At 46.9% G+C, this 18,545-nt stretch overlaps 2 protein-coding genes across 3 annotated transcripts; one reads left to right on the top strand and one right to left on the bottom strand.

The window, feature by feature from the left end:
• The first annotated feature begins 1,479 nt into the window (after positions 1-1,479).
• tnpo3 (transportin 3) lies at positions 1,480-11,293 on the top strand. The gene is made up of 23 exons (XM_031731554.2): positions 1,480-1,750; positions 3,015-3,215; positions 3,625-3,698; positions 3,786-3,942; positions 4,221-4,364; positions 4,467-4,642; positions 4,728-4,866; positions 4,993-5,139; positions 5,495-5,602; positions 5,688-5,779; positions 5,860-5,999; positions 6,138-6,329; positions 6,506-6,597; positions 6,688-6,764; positions 6,841-6,901; positions 6,992-7,132; positions 7,488-7,604; positions 7,703-7,797; positions 7,885-8,041; positions 8,121-8,288; positions 8,379-8,491; positions 10,544-10,627; positions 10,718-11,293. The coding sequence occupies exons 1-22, from the start codon at positions 1,631-1,633 to the stop codon at positions 10,602-10,604; spliced, it is 2,772 nt and encodes a 923-aa protein (XP_031587414.1). The 5' UTR covers positions 1,480-1,630; the 3' UTR covers positions 10,605-10,627; positions 10,718-11,293.
• Positions 11,294-12,134: 841 nt separating this feature from the next.
• On the bottom strand, positions 12,135-17,792 carry irf5 (interferon regulatory factor 5). 2 transcript variants are annotated; one of them, XM_031731555.2, is made up of 9 exons: positions 17,609-17,792; positions 17,214-17,493; positions 16,229-16,415; positions 16,122-16,147; positions 16,020-16,047; positions 15,629-15,940; positions 14,565-14,954; positions 14,377-14,495; positions 12,135-12,876 (listed from the first exon to the last, which is right to left on the bottom strand). In XM_031731555.2, the coding sequence occupies exons 2-9, from the start codon at positions 17,385-17,387 to the stop codon at positions 12,688-12,690; spliced, it is 1,425 nt and encodes a 474-aa protein (XP_031587415.1). In that variant the 5' UTR covers positions 17,388-17,493; positions 17,609-17,792; the 3' UTR covers positions 12,135-12,687. The 2 variants fall into 2 exon arrangements, with proteins under 2 accessions (XP_031587415.1, XP_031587416.1); XM_031731556.2 differs by having other exon boundaries at positions 17,214-17,404.
• Between the last annotated feature and the right edge of the window lie 753 nt (positions 17,793-18,545).

The raw sequence follows: 18,545 nt of genomic DNA, 5'->3' as shown, positions 1-18,545 counted from the left end.
AGCTCAGTTTTTTTCTGTGAATAAAAATGCCCCACTAAAATGACTTATTGATCAATCAATGCCCTAAATTCTGTTCACAGATGACTTAAAGCCGTGTTTCTTTGGGTTTTAGTGCAGTTAAATTTGACTTTAAAATTATTTTATGAAGATCTCAGAGCTCAGAGCACGTCATCAGGTCCCTGAGCATCTCTTTATCCAGGATCTCTTTTCCATATAGGGCTTCATTTATACTAACATCATTAGTCAGGGTCAGAGGTCACAGGAAGTGGGAGATGAATGTGAGAAATGAACCCGAGGATTGTCAGTTTACCTGAGAGTAGTGGCCACAGCCTGCATCAGGTTTGGTTTAGTTACAAAAAAAATAAATCTGGAAGCATCAGAAACATGTCAGTCATAAGAACTTTAGCTCACATCATCAGCTGTTGCTGATCTGTCTGTAACCTGCAAGCCTGAACAGCTTCATTAATATCAGATATGAAGCTGAGCAGATGTTGCCACTGGTCGAACTCTTTAACATTGATGTCAGTGATGAAACTAAGCCTGTACCTGCTACTTGTTCATGTTCCCCTAATAAACGAAATGATCAAAAGTGTATTTGTATTCACTCAGATTAACTTTGATATTTAAGTTTGTTTGATCTGAAACAGTGTGAATGGACGCGCGCACACACACACACACACTCGGGGTTAAATGTGATGATTTTAACTGTGTGTAGCTTCTCCGTTATCCAGGTTCAGCATGTTAATTCGGTAATTACAAAAATTTCAAGTGTAAATGTTTGTGATGTTTGTTTATTTTTATTTGTACTCCTCCGTGTAGGATCCCCTCCGTAAATCGCCTTGCTGTAGTGGAGGACTTTTGTGTCCCAAGTATCCATGGAGCTCTGTTGGCTTGGGGGGGCCCGGTGGTAGGGCTGCTCAATCTGCTCAACATTTGGCAATAAACCCTATTCTGATTCTGATTCTTCTGAAGTGTGGTTGGCCTCTCTGTCACAGACAAGGTGAGGAGTTTAGTCTTTTGAGAGGGGCTCAGAGTAGAGCTGCTACTCCTCCACATTAAAAGGAGCCGGTTGAGGTAGTTTGGGCACCTGACTAGGATGCCTCCTGGGTTGTTTTTAGGGATGCTTTCACTTCAGAGATAAAATTTCTCAGCTGAAATGGGATCATCTCAGTGTTCCCCCTGGATAAGCTGTTGAAGGTGACTGGGGGTCAAGGAGGTCTGGTCTTTTTGGCTCAGGCTACTGCCCTCACCACCCAAACCCAGGTGTGAGGCAGAAGATGGATGGTTATGATAAGTTGTCATTAAATTTAAATTATTTTTTTTATTGTACTGCATTGTAATTTATTGTATCGTATTATTATTGTGTCCCTTGTTTTGTTTTATTTTAATATACTGCATTTTATTTCATCGTTTTATTTTTTAATTACCCTCTCACAGAAGTCTTCTTCCGGGAGGACAAAGCGGAACTTCTTTTGGTGCCCGTGTTTCCGGTGGGACCGGGATTGCAGTTGCAGCGGAAAGCCTGTGAGATGGCGGTCGGCTCTCGGAGCGTTTAGGACCCTGAACCCGGATCCGAGCACCCGGACCCCGAGCTGTCTGCCTCACCGCGTCCCTGTGTCTGACCCGAGCTATGGAGGGCGGCAAACCGAGCCTGGCGCTGGTGTACCAGGCGGTCCAGGCCCTGTACCACGACCCGGACCCGGCCGGGAAGGAGCGCGCCTCGCTGTGGCTGGGAGAGCTGCAGAGATCGGTGAGAGGGCGGGGGGGAGAGGCCCGGGCGGGCGGAGGTCGCTTCGTGTTTTCGGGGATCCGTGTGAAGCGGATTTCAGGGGTTTACCTGTGTGAAAACGCACAGGTGAAATGTAGTGCGCAGTCTCAGAGGAGCCACCGCTTCCGTTAGCATAACAGCTAAGCTAAAGAAAATGAATGGAGGAAAACATGCCGAGCTAGCTGCTATGCTAACTGCTAGCTGTCTGTATGTTACTTTGCCTGCCTGCGCACGTGTGTGTGTCTGTTTGTTTCTTTCTGTGTGTGTGTTTGTGTGAGAGAGTGTGTGTGAATGAGTGAGTGAGTCACCTTGCTGCAGGTGAATAAATGAAGCGCTCCCCGCCTGTGTTTGGACTTCCTGTTTGCGGTTCCGGCTTGTTTGTTTTTATTCAGCTGTTAGCATGTTAGCATGGTCACAGTCAGGTGACCTGGGGTAAAAGGGCAGCCACAGTGCGTGAGGGCTGAAGTTATGCAGGTGAAAGTTTCCCCCTGTAGCAGTCAGCTGATCAGTGAGCATGCTCAGTCGGGTGTTTGTGGAGCCCCAGCTCACAGCCTTCAGTCACCTGAGAACTAATTCGAGCCTCTCAGGTGGACCTGAGGAGAACACCTGAAGAGCTTCAGGTTCAGTCAGAAGGTGGTTGATCTCTTGGGGACAACAGATCAAACGGTTCATTGCAGTGTCACTTAGCTGGAAACATGAGGATGTTGTTCTGGTCAGATGTTCTCCTGAGTGGCTGATGGGCATTAATGATAAGGAGCAGAATCAGCAGACAGCCAACGATTCAATCTTATGAAAATATTTCACTGAAGATTTGATTTTTAACATTTTACAATGTGCCAGTATTACAGTAATGTTCACAATCACCACCTTTAAACTGTAGATTATGTTGTCAAAGTTAAACTTTGTTAGTACCTGTTTTATACAACAATGTAACATCATCTCTTCATTTGTTTTCTTACCAAGCTCACCAAAATTTCACTAAGACCTGCATAAATGTTGCCATAATATGAGTCAGTCTGCAACTGAATGGAGTCAAGTTGGCAATTATGTGCAATCTGTTTGAGATAATACAGCAGTTACCTGATAAAGTTGCCTCCTTCAATTTAGTCTGAAGTCCCCCTCTTCATATTTTAATTAGTTTATTTATTTTTGTTTGGTGTCCCTGTATAGATAAAATATCATAATGTAATGCTGTGTTGATTTTTTTTCTTCTCCCATCCCTCGCTATGACATCACTTCTCCTCAGATGTATGCTTGGGAGGTGTCAGACCAGCTGCTGCAGCTCAAGCAGGACGTGGAGTCGTGTTACTTCGCCGCACAGACAATGAAGATGAAGATCCAGACGAGCTTCTACGAGCTCCCGCCAGAGACCCACAATGCACTGCGAGACTCGCTGCTGACGCACATCCAAAACCTCAAGGACCTGTCGCCCATCATTGTAACCCAGGTAACTACACCTGTTCCGCCGGTATCAGCATCTGATCGGAGTCAATAGGACTTCATTGACTCTTGACTGATCCTCACCTTTTGTACTTGGCTTGAGTCAGCTGTAAAGTTGTCTCAGTGGAGTTTCCCTGGAAACAGCTGATTATCGCTTTAGTTAAGAGGAATGAGTGCTGTCACAGAATCACCCTGAGAAATATTTCTTACTTGTGATGTTTAATGTTGGCTTGAGCTGGTTAACACCTGCTTTAATACATCTGTATGGTTGTTACCACACCTTGTCGGAGGGTGGGGGTTTAACTTTAAAAAGTAAGCTGAACTTGCAGTGACATCATCAGGGTTTTAAAAACAGAAAGTTTGTCTGTGAGAGTTTTTACTTGTGTAACTCAGACCTTCATCACCCTTTCCCTCAGCTGGCTTTGGCGATCGCTGACCTTGCCCTGCAGATGGCGTCCTGGAAAGGATGTGTTCATACACTGATAGAAAAGTAAGAATTCACAAAATCGGCTCACATAATGTTTTCTCTGAAGCTGGTCAGTGACTCACCTGTTCCTCTGTCTCCGCCCCTTCTCAGGTACAACAATGACATCAGCTCGATGCCCTTCCTCATAGAGATCCTCACCGTGCTCCCAGAGGAAGTTCACAGCCGCTCACTTAGAATCGGAGCGAATCGGAGGACGGAGATCATCGAGGACCTGGCGTACTACTCAAGCACCGTGGTTACCTTGCTGGTGAGACACCTGTCTGACTCTCACCTGTCAGACAGCTCAGTAATGCTTCAGTCTGAACAGCACTGAATGTTGATCGTATCTGTTCACCGGGCCAGTGGCTGTTTAACTGTCACATGATAGCCACATTAGCTGCATGTTGTCATTAAGGTAGGGGTGTGGCTAGTAATACAACCATAATGATAATGTGGCGGAAACTGTTATCACTCAAAAATTGGGGATGTCACTGATGATGTCACTAATCTTTATTTAAACAGGACTCTGACTTTATTTGTCCTCAGACAACCTGCGTGGAGAAAACTGGGAACGACGAGAAGATGCTTATTAAGGTGTTTCGCTGTCTGGGCAGCTGGTTCAACCTGGGCGTCCTCGACAGCAACTTCATGGCGAGCAACCAGCTGCTCATGGTGCTTTTCCAGGTCCTGGTAAGTGTGAGAGTGCCATCAAAGTCAATGATCTGATGCTCACGTGAGCCTCTATCTGGAATCGTGTGAATATTTCTATGTTACCCCAAACTGTCTCCACAGCAGAGGGACGAAACCTCTACCAACCTCCACGAGGCGTCCTCCGACTGCGTGTGCTCTGCGCTTTACGCCATAGAAAATGTGGACACCAATGTCGCATTGGCGCTGCAGCTCTTCCAAGGTGTCCTGACGCTAGAGACGGCCTATCACATGGCGGTAGCCCGAGAAGATCTGGACAAGTGAGGACAGATCTAGTTCTGATTGTGGCATTCATGTGTTGTTTACATATTGTCAGTAACACGCGTGCTCAATTCTCATCCTCAGAGTGCTGAACTACTGCAGGATCTTCACAGAGCTCTGCGAGACCTTCCTGGAGACCACAGTCAGGACCCCAGGACAGGGCATGGGAGACCTGAGGACCCTGGAGCTGCTGCTGATCTGTGCAGGACACCCCCAGTACGAGGTACAAACACACTCCATGGCATTACATATGACATGGCATATGAAGCTCCTGTGTGTTCTAATTCGGATGTCGGCCTGTCTGGTCTGTGTTATGGTTCTGTGTGTGATTCTGTTCTCTGTTGTCCAGGTGGTGGAAATCTCCTTTAACTTCTGGTACCGTCTTGGGGAACACCTGTATAAAATCAACGACCCGACTTTGCACGCCATCTTCAGACCGTACATCCAGAGGCTTCTGCACTGTTTGGCCCGGCACTGCCAGCTCGATCCAGATCATGTAAGAACCAGAACCTGAACCTTTTGCTGCTGCATGCTGCAGTCGGGCTCCAGATCCTTCTGTGTAAAGTTTTTATGATGCTGAGTTTAAACACACTGGTGTAAGTTGAACCCTGACTGTATTACCTGTCCTCGTTGTCTCCATGGTGGTCCACAATGATGCACACAGGTGTGTTCACTGTGAGTGATCAGTAATCAGTGAATCAGTTTGAATGTGAAGTCAGGAACACAAACAAACTAAAATGTCAGCGTCTGTCAGACTTCCAGCTCTGGCTCCACCCACAGGTAGCATCACCTGTGCTGGCTTCAGGTGTTCAGGTCATGAAATCTTAGTCTGAATCTTTCTCCGTCCACAGGAGGGAATCCCGGAGGACACGGACGACTTTGGCGAGTTCCGGATGAGGGTGTCTGACCTCGTTAAAGATGTCATCTTCCTGGTTGGCTCCATGGAGTGCTTCGCTCAGGTAACTAATCCTAAGGTGGTTTCAGGCTGACAGGTGGCATCTGTTTCACCTTTTTTCTTTCATTAACATGACTTTCTGTCCACAGCTGTATTCCACGCTAAAAGATGGGAATCCTCCCTGGGAGGTCACAGAGGCCGTCCTCTTCATCATGGCTTCCATCGCAAAGAGCGTAGACCCGTGAGTATCTGTGTCACTGCCACAGGAAGTTCTCTCAGACACGTTCAGCAGGTAAACATGTTCTCCATGTCGGATTTCAGGGAGAACAACCCGACGCTCACGGAGGTGCTGCAGCAGATTGTGTTACTTCCTGAGAGCGTCCACATGGCGGTGAGATACACGAGTATCGAGCTGGTCGGCGAGATGAGCGAGGTCGTGGACAGGAATCCCAGATTCCTTGGTACGGAGGAATGATCCTGAACAATGGCAGTGTCCTGATGATGCAGTCAGCCATGTTTTAACTTCCTTGCCTTTCAGTATGTCGTAGCTTCACAGTTGCATCTGGGCGTACTGAATAATATTTTGTACTTCCTGTCAGACTCGGTGTTGAACTACCTGATGAAAGGTCTGCGAGAGAAACCGCTGGCATCTGCGGCAGCAAAGGCGATCCACAACATCTGCTCCGTGTGCAGAGATCACATGGCTCAGCACTTCCACGGGCTGCTGGACATCGCTCGCTCACTGGACTCCTTCGCCCTTTCCACAGAGGCTGCCGTCGGCCTGCTCAAAGGTACCTGCACTGACATCATCGCATACTTGTACTGTACCTGCCTTGAATTTATCAGATACCTATGGTCACATTTAGAAGGTACAAGGTTTAAATCTCTGACACAGGTTTATCCTCATGAGTGGTGTAGATGCAGCATGCTCATGTGTAATCACATCAGTGTACTATTACCTGTACAGGTACGGCTCTGGTCCTGGCTCGACTTCCTCTGGAGAAGATCGCAGAGTGTCTGAGCGACCTGTGTGCTGTTCAGGTCATGGCTCTGAAGAAGGTCAGAGGGGTGTGTGTGTGTGTTTGTTTGTTTGTTTGTTTGTTTGTTTGTTTGTTTGTTTACCTATGTGTTTACTTGTTTGTGTTTTAGCTTCTGACTGAGCAGTCCACGAACGGTAAATCAGCTGATCCGACGGTGTGGCTCGACAGGTTGGCCGTTATTTTCAGGTGAGTTCTCCTGTTTGTTCATGTCCAGTATAACTTTAATGAAACAGCTGACGGTGGATGCATCATTTCTCTGCAGACACACAAACCCGATCGTCGAGAATGGACAGACTCACCCGTGTCAGAAAGTCATCCAGGAGGTAACACACCTGCGCTTACCTGGAAGCCTGATTTGAATAGAGTGATTTGAATAGATGTGATAGAGATACCTTTGGTCATGTGATTTGCAGATCTGGCCCGTATTGTCGGAGACTCTGAACACTCACCAGGCTGATAACCGCATCGTGGAGCGCTGTTGTCGCTGCCTCAGGTTCGCTGTGCGCTGTGTCGGGAAAGGCTCCGCCTCCCTGCTGCAGCCGCTTGTCACACAGGTGAGACCTCATATCTGACAGGGAGCAGGAAGCAGGTTCAACAACTCTGAGTTTAAAAATAAACTCTGAGCTTCCAGAACAGCTGATCAGAGCTTTTCCAATTGGCTTTGAGTATGTGCACCATGTTGTAGTCAATCAGTAATCAATTAAATGAAGTTTGAGTGAAGCAAGTGTTGTAGAAACTTGTCACACAAAATAATCATCTGTGAACAGATACAAAGCAGTTTGCCAGGCTTCAGGGGGCGCTATGACTAAAGTGTCAGCAATTCTGATTGGTTTGGAGAGAATCTGTGATCCCTGAGGATGCAGTGTTGTTTTGTTTCCAGTGAAACAATCACGTGTGTGTTGTTGTCAGATGGTGGGTGTGTATCAGGTGTATCCACACTCCTGCTTCCTATACCTGGGCAGCATCCTGGTGGATGAGTACGGTATGGAGGAGGGCTGCAGACAGGGATTACTCGACATGCTACAGGTGAGCACACCTGGGCACTGAGGCTCCACCTGTCTGTTATGTGCTCACTGAGCTGGTCATCAGTGACGATGATGGTGGTGTGGCTTCCTCCTCCTCAGGCTCTCTGCATGCCGACCTTCCAGCTGTTGGAGCAGCCGAACGGTCTGAGGAATCACCCCGACACTGTGGACGACCTTTTCAGGCTGGCCACCAGGTGAGTCTGAAGCTCCTCCCATTTGAGCCAGGTGGTGCCATGCTCCGTAGCTCTGCCCGTTTTCACCCGCCGCCCTTGTCTGCTCAGGTTTGTCCAGCGAAGTCCTGTCACACTGCTCAGCAGCAGCATCATCATTCACATCATCCAGTGCGCCATCGCCGCCACCTCATTGGACCACCGAGACGCCAACTGCAGCGTGATGAAGTTTGTCCGAGACCTCATCCACACAGGAGTCGCCAACGATGTAAGTCCAATGGAAACGTGCTGTAAACGCCAGTAATGTCACAGGAGTCTGCTTCACCTTAACACCTGTGGGTCTGCAGCACGAGGAGGACTTCGAGGTGAGAAAGCGTCTGATTGGTCAGGCTATGGAGCAGCACGGCCAGCAGCTTGTCACTCAGCTGATGCACTCATGCTGCTTCTGTCTGCCGCCGTACACGCTACCCGACGTCGCCGAGGTGCTCTGGGAGGTCATGGTGTTCGACCGGCCGGTGAGTACATGGTCAGGCATCTCGAACCTGTGTGCATGCTGGGGGTGTCAGGTGACTCTAGGTGCTGATGATGGTGTCCTTGTGTTGCAGACGTTCTGCCGCTGGTTAGAGAGCGCCCTGAAAGGTTTACCGAAGGAGACGTCAGGCGGCGCCGTGACAGTCACCCACAAACAGCTGACTGACTTCCATAAACAGGTCACCAGGTGAGATATCACAAGGTGTTCTACTGTCTGTCTCTCAGGGGCAAGTAATAGTCAGGTAATGAGTGAAACATGTGTCTCTGAAAGCAACTTAAAGAAAATTATATTCAGTGTTGGGCAAGTTACTTTGAAAAAGTAATTAATTATAGTTACTAGTTACTTCTTCAAAAAAGTAACTGAGTTACAAGATTCTAAAAGTAATTAATTACTTGAAAAGTAACTATTGCGTTACTTAAAACAAAAAAAAAGTTTAACCATGGGGTCGAGGGTATAATTGGGCATTTTTAACTACTTTTGATTTTCCCTACATTTCACCTTTAAAAACTATTTACTTTGCCTTGTTTGGTATCATCCTTTTCAGCACAACCTCACGTGTCTGAACTTACAGTTATGTTTTCATTTTGACATACTGTATTAACACCACTGATCTTAAATCAGACAAAAAACATAAAATCCGATTAGAAAAAGTTATATTTTTTTACTGTAACAACCACAAACATGTTTATTGAATCATATTTCATAACTTTAAATGCAAATATAAATTGTCAGTTTTAAAATCATATGCACAGGTTTTGCAAACAACAAAGTTATTTGTAGCCATTTACCTTTTACCCTTTTTTATAACCATTTCAAACTGTTTACATAACAATCAGGTGTTCTGCATTCAGTAAGATGCCACACAAATTATTTTTGCCGCTCCAAAAATATAATTTCTGTCCACTATAAAGGAGAACATCACAAGCCTGATACCTGCAGGTCTGACAGCAGCAGGTGTATCACTCCTCCTGTTTTCATTCAGCTGTCGCGTCATTGTTCTGACACACAACACCAAACTATCCTCTACACTACACACTAACTACACAAGACAACACATTAACTTCACACTCCAAACACGCTAAACGTCACAAATCTCTCACATCTCAAAACTCGCTCTCTCTCTTTTTCTGCTGTCTTTCTTTCCCTCTCTCTCTCTCTCTCACTCTCGCTGTCACGCCTAAAACTTCCCCCTCTTCTGAAACAACTAAATATCATGTTGCCATATCATTTTTTTGATTGGTCGACATGGTGCATTTTTCCACCAGGGGTGTTTTGGGGGTTTTTTGGTGATACGCAGAGAGTGCTTACTAGCGCTGCCCTTAGACAGTAAACGTGACGAAACTATTCAGGAAAAAACACGTGTATATTATTTATCATGACTCAGGTTTTACGTGGCCTATCAACACAATTTAAAAACTGGTATATATCACCTTGTTGCTTTGTTATCTTGAAGTGGTCATGTGATTGGCTTACCACGACTACCGTACTTTATTCTTCCTCAGTCAAACAACAGCACTCATGCGATTGTTTTGCCCCCTGGCTTCAGGTGTTGTGCCAAAAAGTTATCGTCTGTGATTGCCGTCCGCAGGAGCGCGCGCAGCTGTTTAAAGCCATAGCGCCCAGATTACTTACGTAGTCAGCTACTTCCGTGCAACTGATATAAGATGGGTTAAACTGAACACAGTTTCAACGTCTGTTTGTTGAAAAATAGTAACACGTATTTTCTTGTTAGTAACCGTAACGGTGTTGTAACGATAGAAATAGTAATTAGTTAGATTACTTGTTACTGAAAAAAGTAACGCTGTTAGTAACGCTGTTACTTGTAACGCCGTTATTCCCATCACTGCGCATATTGTGTTCAGGTGAGTCAATTATGTCTGTGAGGCGTTCAGGGACAGGCGTTGCTGACTGTGAGGCGTTCAGGGACAGGCGTTACTGACTGTGAGGCGTTCAGGTAAAAGTGCCTGTGGCAGGTTTTGTCGGGACTCACTCGTCTGACGGTGGAACGCAGACAAACTGGAGTCCGGATTGAGCGAGTCTGGACTTGTCCTGACCTGATTGGGAGGTTTCAGGTGTATGAAAAACACTCTATGCACAGGTAGAAAACTCTTCCAACTGAGAAGTTTTTTTCCTGGAAAATGGATCTCATGATCTGGTTAAATGTTTTTGATAAACGTTCAGTGTGTGGAACACCTGCATAGGTGACAAGTGGATAACCTCACATTTGTTGTTCTGCAGCGCTGAGGAGTGTAAACAGGTGTGTTGGGCCATCAGAGAGTTCACCAGACTGTTCCGATAGCTGCAGCCTTCTCGCACCGCCAGGTGAGCCTGTTCTCAAGTACACTCAGGTGTGTGTTCAGCCTGACTTTGTTTGCTTCTCTGATATGCTTAAGACTTCTTTTTTTCCCACAGGTAAATCTTTTTGTTGACGAGCATTCAGAGGTGACGGCAATAATCTGCGTCTGCAGACGAGGATCCAAAGGGATGAAGATGATGAAGGACTTCGAATGTGAACAGGGCGGCTCACTCTGAAGGACTGACAGATTGAAGACTGATTGGACAGAATGAGTCCACCCCAGCTCACCTGAACTCACCTGACCTCACCTGCAGCAGGTGGTGAGTGGGCGGGGCTGGGTCCGGCAGGTGGGCGGGGTCAGGAAGCTGCGGTCGTGAATCGGAGGATGTGCCTGGTCAACAGTTTTTAGAGATTTATTTTTGGACTTTGGTCGTGGTGTTTTTTTTTTTTTTTTTTTTTTTTTGTCCGTGCCATAAAAGGAGCCAAAAGATTTTCCATGATGCTCTTGGCTGCAGCGTGCTGCGGGAGGATTTGGCGTCACCTTTGACCTTTTTAACTTTGGTTGAATTTTAGTTGTTCTTCCACAAAGTGAAACAGAGTGAACTCTGGGTAATGAGGCGGAGAGACTGACACCATGACATCATCGGTGATGTAGCCTTGTTGTAAACAAATAAAAAAAAAAAAACTGCTCATCCAGTGTCTCTGTTATTACTGTCACCTCACTTACCTGTGCCAGTTGGTCAGACAGCTGCATGGTAGCCAGGTGTTTGGGTTCTCGCTGTGGTTAGCAGATGTTAGAAGGAATGAGGTCAGTGTTTCCTCCATCATCGTGGTGACCTGATGAATCGGCTCAGAAGGGTGCGGGGGCTTTCTAAAATAATAGAAACCTTCATCACAGAAATCTTCGAAGTCAAACAGAGCAAATCTTTTTGCTCCTCCATCACAGACGCTCCAAGGTTTGTTACAGACTCGTGCAGGCAGTGCAGCAGCTTTATTGGTCATCGGAGGGCGTGAGTGAGCTGGTGGTTTGCATCGGTCTCATGCTACTGCACAGAGAAGTTTCTCTGTATGTGGAGCTGTTGGTCTGCAAAAGCTTGGTTTAAATGCGTCACAGGTGTGATGTAAGCGCAGTTAAACCGTCACGCAGAAACAAATCCGTGAGTCAAACCTGAACCTGCTCAGAGTCCTGACCACATCCTGGAGCTCACTGAAGTGATCTTCCTGTCCTCAGACCTCAGGGGAGCGTCTGATTGGCTTCTTGCAGGAAATTCTCAAACTGACTGTCAGGAGCTGAAGTCTCTAAGCCCCGAGGAAAGGAGCCCCAGTGCTTCATTTATCCCCAGCTTGAACGCAGAGCCATGCACCCTGGGGAGGCGAGGAGCTTGTTATTCAGACACGGCAGCAAATCAGGTGTGATGTTCACCAATCTGTTGGATCCTCTGCATTGCCGAGCATCTCTTTTCCTAAGTCCTTATCTCCTTTCCTTGATGTTTTCCATCATTTGGTGAGGTGTGTAAGGTAAAGAGATCAGAGTTCATTCAAACCATCGTCTTTATTCAAAATACAAAAAACGTTATTATCACTGATGTAAACAGACACAGGTCATACTGATTCCGGAGCTGCAGGTCAGGTGAGCAGGAAGGTCCAGGTATATGGTGTATTTTTCCAAGACTGAAACTACTGATTATTAAATTCTTCCTCACAGCCCAAAAGCAGACACCTCAGGCATCAACCACTGGCTCACTTATATAGTGCATTTAAATTGATGCTTCAGGTTTAACCTGAACAGGTAAACACTGAAGTAGAGTCTGACCCTCTCAGGCCTGCTAGACCTGTTACCTGGTCTAAAAACAAAAACACACCTGGTGTGAGAATACTGCAACGGCCTTTATTGAAATCTGAACACAGAAACCTCCCAGAAAGGTGTCGGCATGACAACAGAACAGGAAATACACCTGCAGACCTCCACCCGTTTGTCTCAAACGTTCAGTTTCTGTACAGCTGCACCTTCCCTCCAGTCAGGGTTTCCTGCTGTTTGGGGGAGGGTGCAGTAAGCAGTGTCTGTGTCGGGTCCAGGGCCCCTGGTTCAGGGGCCAGTGGGGTTCCAGGGCCCCTGTATGTTTTGGCTCTGCAGGAGCCTCTGCAACTCTTTGAACTGTGCCACCGTCCGATCCTTAACGTCGGGATTTGAGATCTGCAGCCGGATGCTGTCCGTGGACCAGCTCAGCTCTCCGGAGAACATCTCTGTCAGGATCCGGGCCACCACAGGAATCACCTGAGGACAAAAAAACCCCACTGTGAGACATCCACAGGTGTGTGGAGCTCCATGAACATGAGGCAGTCAGGAAGTTGAAAGGTGACGTGCAGATAAACAGGTTAGCGTGCTGATGTAATGTAGATTACATAAAGTGCAGCAGAGATTAATATGAAGTTAAGCTGATGGTGCTGAGATCAACTCACTGAATTCCACCTTTGTACTAACTGATACAGCTGTGAAACATCTGCTGACATCGTGTTCAGGTCAGCTGATCACAGCTTGCACTGTGAGCTGGGACTCGCCCCACGCTGAGCCCCCTTTACCTGTTCAGGTGTGGAGGCAAACTCGGCCTCTACCATGTAGGCAACATAAAATACATTTTTTTATTCTTTGTTTACGTCACAGATTCAAGCTGAGTGCATTCATGAGCATTAAAATTTAGATTTGAATAGCGTTTTTATTCTCATTTACTAATACTATGTTATTATTGTATTAATATAACACAGGGTCCTTTTACCTTTGCATAATAATAGCTGATAGAGATGTCATAATCCTAACCTACTGAGTACACGTCACAGCGTGTACTTTTTTACTTTTACTTGAGTAAAGAAGTTGAATCAGTTCTTCAACATTTACTGCAGTATTTTTAAGTATCTGCACTTCTACTTAAGTACAGAATGTACTTTTACCACCTCTGCTGTAATGTACGAATATACAATAAGTTCAGGGAAATCATGTCCAGTTACTTATGACCTGCTCCTGCATTTTTGTGTAACCAGAGTAAATTTGTCATGGAAACGTCTGAGTTTTACTGCAGTACAAACTTCGTGAAGTATGTTTCAAAGAACAAAGACGACACATATTAGCACAAACCTGTTCCCTTAAAAGGAAACGCTGCCACAAAGTGACCTGACAGCTTCATGCTAGCATCACATGTATGAACAGAGCTAAACCAGACCTTTTCATGATAGTCCAATGGGAGCTGACACTGACTATTTCCTGGCATCTGCAGGACTGAGCTCTGACTCGGGTCATGCTGTTTAGTTAGGTTCTTCACAGCAACATCAGCCAATAGGAAGTACTGACGCTGCTCAGGAGGAAGTAAGTGATGTAGTGAAGGTTAACTGGAGCTGACTGACTCATGGATGAGCTAACCATCCATCTCAGGTGAGAGCATTGGTGGAGGGGTGGAGCTCATGAAGATTCTGGTTCTGACGTGTTTGGACCGAGGGCGTCTTCATTTCTTCCCACTTGTTATAAAACCGTCAGCACTGCCGCTCAGTGTAATAAAAATAATAATAATAATAATAATAATGTATACTTTATTGATCCCCGTGGGGAAATTACTCTCTCTGCATTTGACCCATTCACTCAGTGAAGCAGTGGGCAGCCACTAAGCAGGCGCACTGGGGAGCAGTGTGTAGGGACAGTACCTCAGGGTAGCCATTCGGTGGATTCGAACCCCCGACCTTCCGATCATTTGGCGACCACTCTACCTACTGAGCTCTGCCCCCTCACCTGCACCATGATGAGCTTCTTCTCTTTGGGCTTTTTGTCGGGCCAGTCCTCCCCAAAGCAGAAGTAGATCTCGAAGGGTGGCGGGTTCGGGGCTTCGCCTTTCTGAAACAGGATCAGCCCTGCGGACAGAAGCATGTCGGTTAGAACATGTCAGGCAGCACGTCAACAAACCCGCAGACCAAACTCACCCTGCAGGAAGTCGTTGAGGCTGAAGACCTTGATTTTCTTCTCTCTCTCCATGGGGTTGGGCGGGCCGTGTTCGGGCATGCCCGGTCCAGACCAGTACACCTTACACTGGCAAAGGCGGACGGCGTAGATGTCCTGCTCCCAGATCTCCAGGATCAGGCCGCGGTCCATCACGTCCAGCAAGGCCTCGGTGTAAAATCGCTGTTTCTCGTTCTGCATCTCTGATGTTCCCGGGAACAGCACCTGCTGGAGGTTGACGGGCCCGAACAGGTCCACCTGCTCTGGGGTCGGTTCCAGGTGTCCGTAGTACAGCCGGCACCCCTGAGGGTTACTGACGGTCAGAGAGCCCACTGTACGGCCCCGGTACTGGAACTTCAGGTCCAGATCTGTTACTATAGCAACATGAGATACAGGACCATTACTGTGCCAATAGAGGGGGGAGTTTTATGTATGTGTTATTATGGTAACAAGATTAATGAGATTATTTGGGGCACCGCTCCTGACATGCAAACAGGACGCTGCACTGATGGTTACACTGAAGGGTGTCACAGACCGTGCCACGCCCTCACCTGCTTCTCTGCAGGCAGGTGAAGTGCAGATGAAGCACCACAGGATTTGCCGTGATATTCACCTTCAGATCGCAGTGCTCACCGGTTCATGTTCACTAGGGCTGTGCGAAATATATGGGATGATCATATTATACTTGTTTATTTCGTGCTGTCACAAAACACAATGTTTACTGCAATGTTGTTTCATTGCCTTAGATGACGGTTAGCAACAGTCACCACAGTAAAGTCACCAAAACAAGTCGTTATTGGGATAAGAAATGACGTGCTTTAGGGTATGAGATTTTGGTCGTAAAGCACAGCCCTAGTGTTCCCCTGTGAATGCACAGGTGTACCTCATGGGTCTGTGAAGGTAACCATGAGCTCTGCTTTGTGGTGCTGTATTGTTAAAGTGTAACATCAGAGTTGGTTTGACGGTAAACTGTCTGAGCGGCGCCGCGTGTGGTAGCGTTTTAGCCCTGAATCTGCGACAGGAAACTGCGTTAGAGGTCAGGACTCACGTGGGACGCTGCTCAGCAGGTCATACTTGCAGGGCTGGTGGTTCTGAGGCTCTGCCTGGTTCTGGACGCCCACCATGCCGCTGGCCTCCATTAGGTCCGGCTCTGGTTGCACGGCGGCAGCGTTCAGATCCTGAAGTCCGTTATGGAGGAAGTGTGCCTGACCCTGGAGGTCAGAGGTCATGGTGATGTCAGGAAGCAGAGGCACTGGGATATGCGGCGGTCCAAATGTCCCGTTAGGGGGTAGGCTGAACTGGTTCATCTCTGAGGGAGCCGGGAAGGAGGCAAAGGGGGCGGAGTCACCCAGCCTGGGGTCTAAGGAGACATGTCGTCATGACATTACATCAACAGCCACAGTGTTTCCATGGTGACACTGAGTCGAAGGTGTACTTACTGATGGAGAGGTCCATCAGGTTGGGCATCTGAAAGGATCAAAGTGTTTCGGTCAGTCACGTGAAAACATGTCAGACTGTTTACATCATGTGATCGTTCTCACCTCCTCATCATCGTCCTCAGCGCCGTCTGAAACACAAAACGGGGATCATCACTTCCTGTCACCATCGCACGACATCAGAAGGTTACAGGCGTGCAGGTGAAGCTCACCTGTGCTCCCGGGGTGCTCGCACACTTCGTAGATCTTGTACGGCTGAACCGGCGTCTCTTTGGTGCCGTCGTACTTCAGCTGAAACTCACGGCTTTTGTTCAGAGCACAGCGCAGATTTGCCTTCCACTTGGCAGGGTCGGGTTCATCTACTCCCTCCTGGTACTTCCCCGTCTCCAGAGCCCATGCCTAGGAGACACAGACCAGGGCAAAACTCACATGTGAACAGATAGGACTCACCTGTGCTCAAGCTGAGAGATGTTTTGCCGTGCCAGCAGTTTCCCTTTGTTTCCAGTGTTTATCCTAGGCAAGGCTACTCAAAGTCAATAAACACTTTTCTTACTTAGACTGACACACAAAAGAGGAAGCAGTCAGCAGAGAAGGAGGAAGTGACATCATCACCTGTGTTCAAACTGAAGTTATTCAAAAACTGTGAAACGAAACTCCGCTGGAAGGAGGAAGTCAAACGCCTACTTCCTCTTAACATGTGTCGCTCAGGAAACTGCTTGTAGTTTTTACTTTGGTTTGTTTGTGTGTGTGCCCTTGTATCTGTGCGTATGTGTGTGTGTGTGCGTTTGTGTGTGTGTTTGTGCGCCTGTGTGCGTGTGTCCGTCTGTGTATGCTTGTATTTGTGTACATGTTTAGACATCTTTGTGAGAACAGAAAAAAATGGTATGCTTCTATACTTGTGGGGACCAACAATTACCTATGAGGACAAAATCCCTGTCCCCATGTGGTATTAGTGACAGGGTTACAATTAGCTTATACTTAGGATTAGGCTGTGGGTTAGGATTCAGCATTCATTTTTGATGGGTTAGGGAAAGCATTATGAAATGAGATGTCCTCACCAAGATATGAAAACGAGTGTGCGTTACTATTTTCTGTAAAAAAGTTTTTTGAAACTTTTAAGCTGTTAGCTGAGTGTCACATGATCACAGGAGATGCTATATCAGAGGTTAGAGGTCAGGTGTGAAGGGTTAACCTGACCTTGAAGATGGTGTTCTCCTCGTCTGACACGGGCGTGTGGCGCGTGGCGTGTTTCCAGGGGATCTGGAAGAGGCGGTGGTCTGCGCTGAGCCACTGCAGGCCGGGGTACCTACCGCTGTTCACCTGCGCCAGCAGCCAGGGCTTCAGGCGGACACGCCGGGGCTGGACGCTCATGCTGGGAGGACTGGGAGCTGTGGGAGCGGGAGAGGATTCGCTCAGAGCACGGAAACGGTCCCTGAGCCCGAGCTGCCTCTGACGCTTCAGAGCTTTGAATCGATAACTGTAATAAGTGAATAATTATCGAGGAATTAGTTTCTGATCGAACTGTTTCACTCCGCGCGGGTTCCCGAGCACAGATACCTGACTGCGTGTGCGCGCTGGGCGGACGGACTCACCTGGCCGGGTCCGGTCCTGGTTCAGAGTCTGCACGCTGTGTTCCTTCTCTGCGGCGTGACGGTGACGTCAGCAAACAAACAAACAAAGAAACAAAAACAAAACAAACAGAGGGCGGCGGAGCGCTGAAGGGCCGGAGAAAAGTCCCGAGACAAACTCGTCCTCAGTCCGATCACATGACGTCAAGGTAACTTGAAGGAAAACTGCTTCCGGTGGCAGATCAGCTCTCGACAAAATAAAAGCTTCTAACAAAATGTCATTAAAACATGCAGTGATCAATAATTAATTAGTAACCCTTTTAGTTAATTATTGAGCCACTTTTATTTTACTCTTTTAATTAGTTTAAAGATGACGTTTTAAAAAGTGTTTGAGAGGCTTCGCAGAAGTTATTTAAAAAACACAAAGAGTCAAACTGATGCACAGTTACTTAAATAGCCATCCCCGAGGAACCCTAACCATGCATCTGTTTGAGAGGAACCCGGACAGAACCACACCGCAACAAATGCACATCCTGACAGTTCTAAACGCTGAATGTTTTATTGTGAAGGTGTGTCAGGCGACATCCGGCGAGTTACGCCTCTCTTCAGGTAACTTTACAGACTTTGTTTTCTTTAGAAGACTCCAGGATCCTCCCTTCCTCCTTCCGGAAACTTAAAACAAGTGTTTAGTTTTTGTTGACCTGTTTATCACAAACAATCAATATCCATTCAGAAAGAATTAATCAGAAATAAAACAATAAAGAACACAACAGAAATATGACAGATACCAATGAAAAATATTAAATAAAATATGTTTTATTATCAGACATTATCAGTGCAGGTAATCAATACTGATCCGTTTTATAAATATTCTCTTTATGTGTTTAATATGCTTTTTTCTGCAACAAGATGATGTCACAAGGACTACCGGTCACGTGATCTCTCACTGGAAACATGATAG

This window comes from Oreochromis aureus, linkage group 17 (genome assembly GCF_013358895.1).
Source record: "Oreochromis aureus strain Israel breed Guangdong linkage group 17, ZZ_aureus, whole genome shotgun sequence".
NCBI classification, from domain to species: domain Eukaryota; kingdom Metazoa; phylum Chordata; class Actinopteri; order Cichliformes; family Cichlidae; genus Oreochromis; species Oreochromis aureus.
Note: the sequence above shows the minus strand (reverse complement) of the source record. Positions and strands in the feature narration are given on the sequence as shown.

Coding starts and splice junctions, on each gene's coding strand:
- irf5 (XM_031731555.2), bottom strand. CDS start 17,387: ATGAGCGTCCAGCCCCGGCGTGTCCGCCTGAAGCCCTGGCTGCTGGCG. Junction 16,148..16,228: donor CGAGCACCCCGGGAGCACAG/GTGAGCTTCACC, acceptor TTTGTGTTTCAG/ACGGCGCTGAGGACGATGAT. Junction 12,877..14,376: donor AGAAGCTCATCATGGTGCAG/GTGAGGGGGCAG, acceptor TTTTGTCCTCAG/GTGATTCCTGTGGTGGCCCG.
- tnpo3 (XM_031731554.2), top strand. CDS start 1,631: ATGGAGGGCGGCAAACCGAGCCTGGCGCTGGTGTACCAGGCGGTCCAG. Junction 6,765..6,840: donor AGGTTGGCCGTTATTTTCAG/GTGAGTTCTCCT, acceptor ATTTCTCTGCAG/ACACACAAACCCGATCGTCG. Junction 8,492..10,543: donor TTCCATAAACAGGTCACCAG/GTGAGATATCAC, acceptor GTTGTTCTGCAG/CGCTGAGGAGTGTAAACAGG.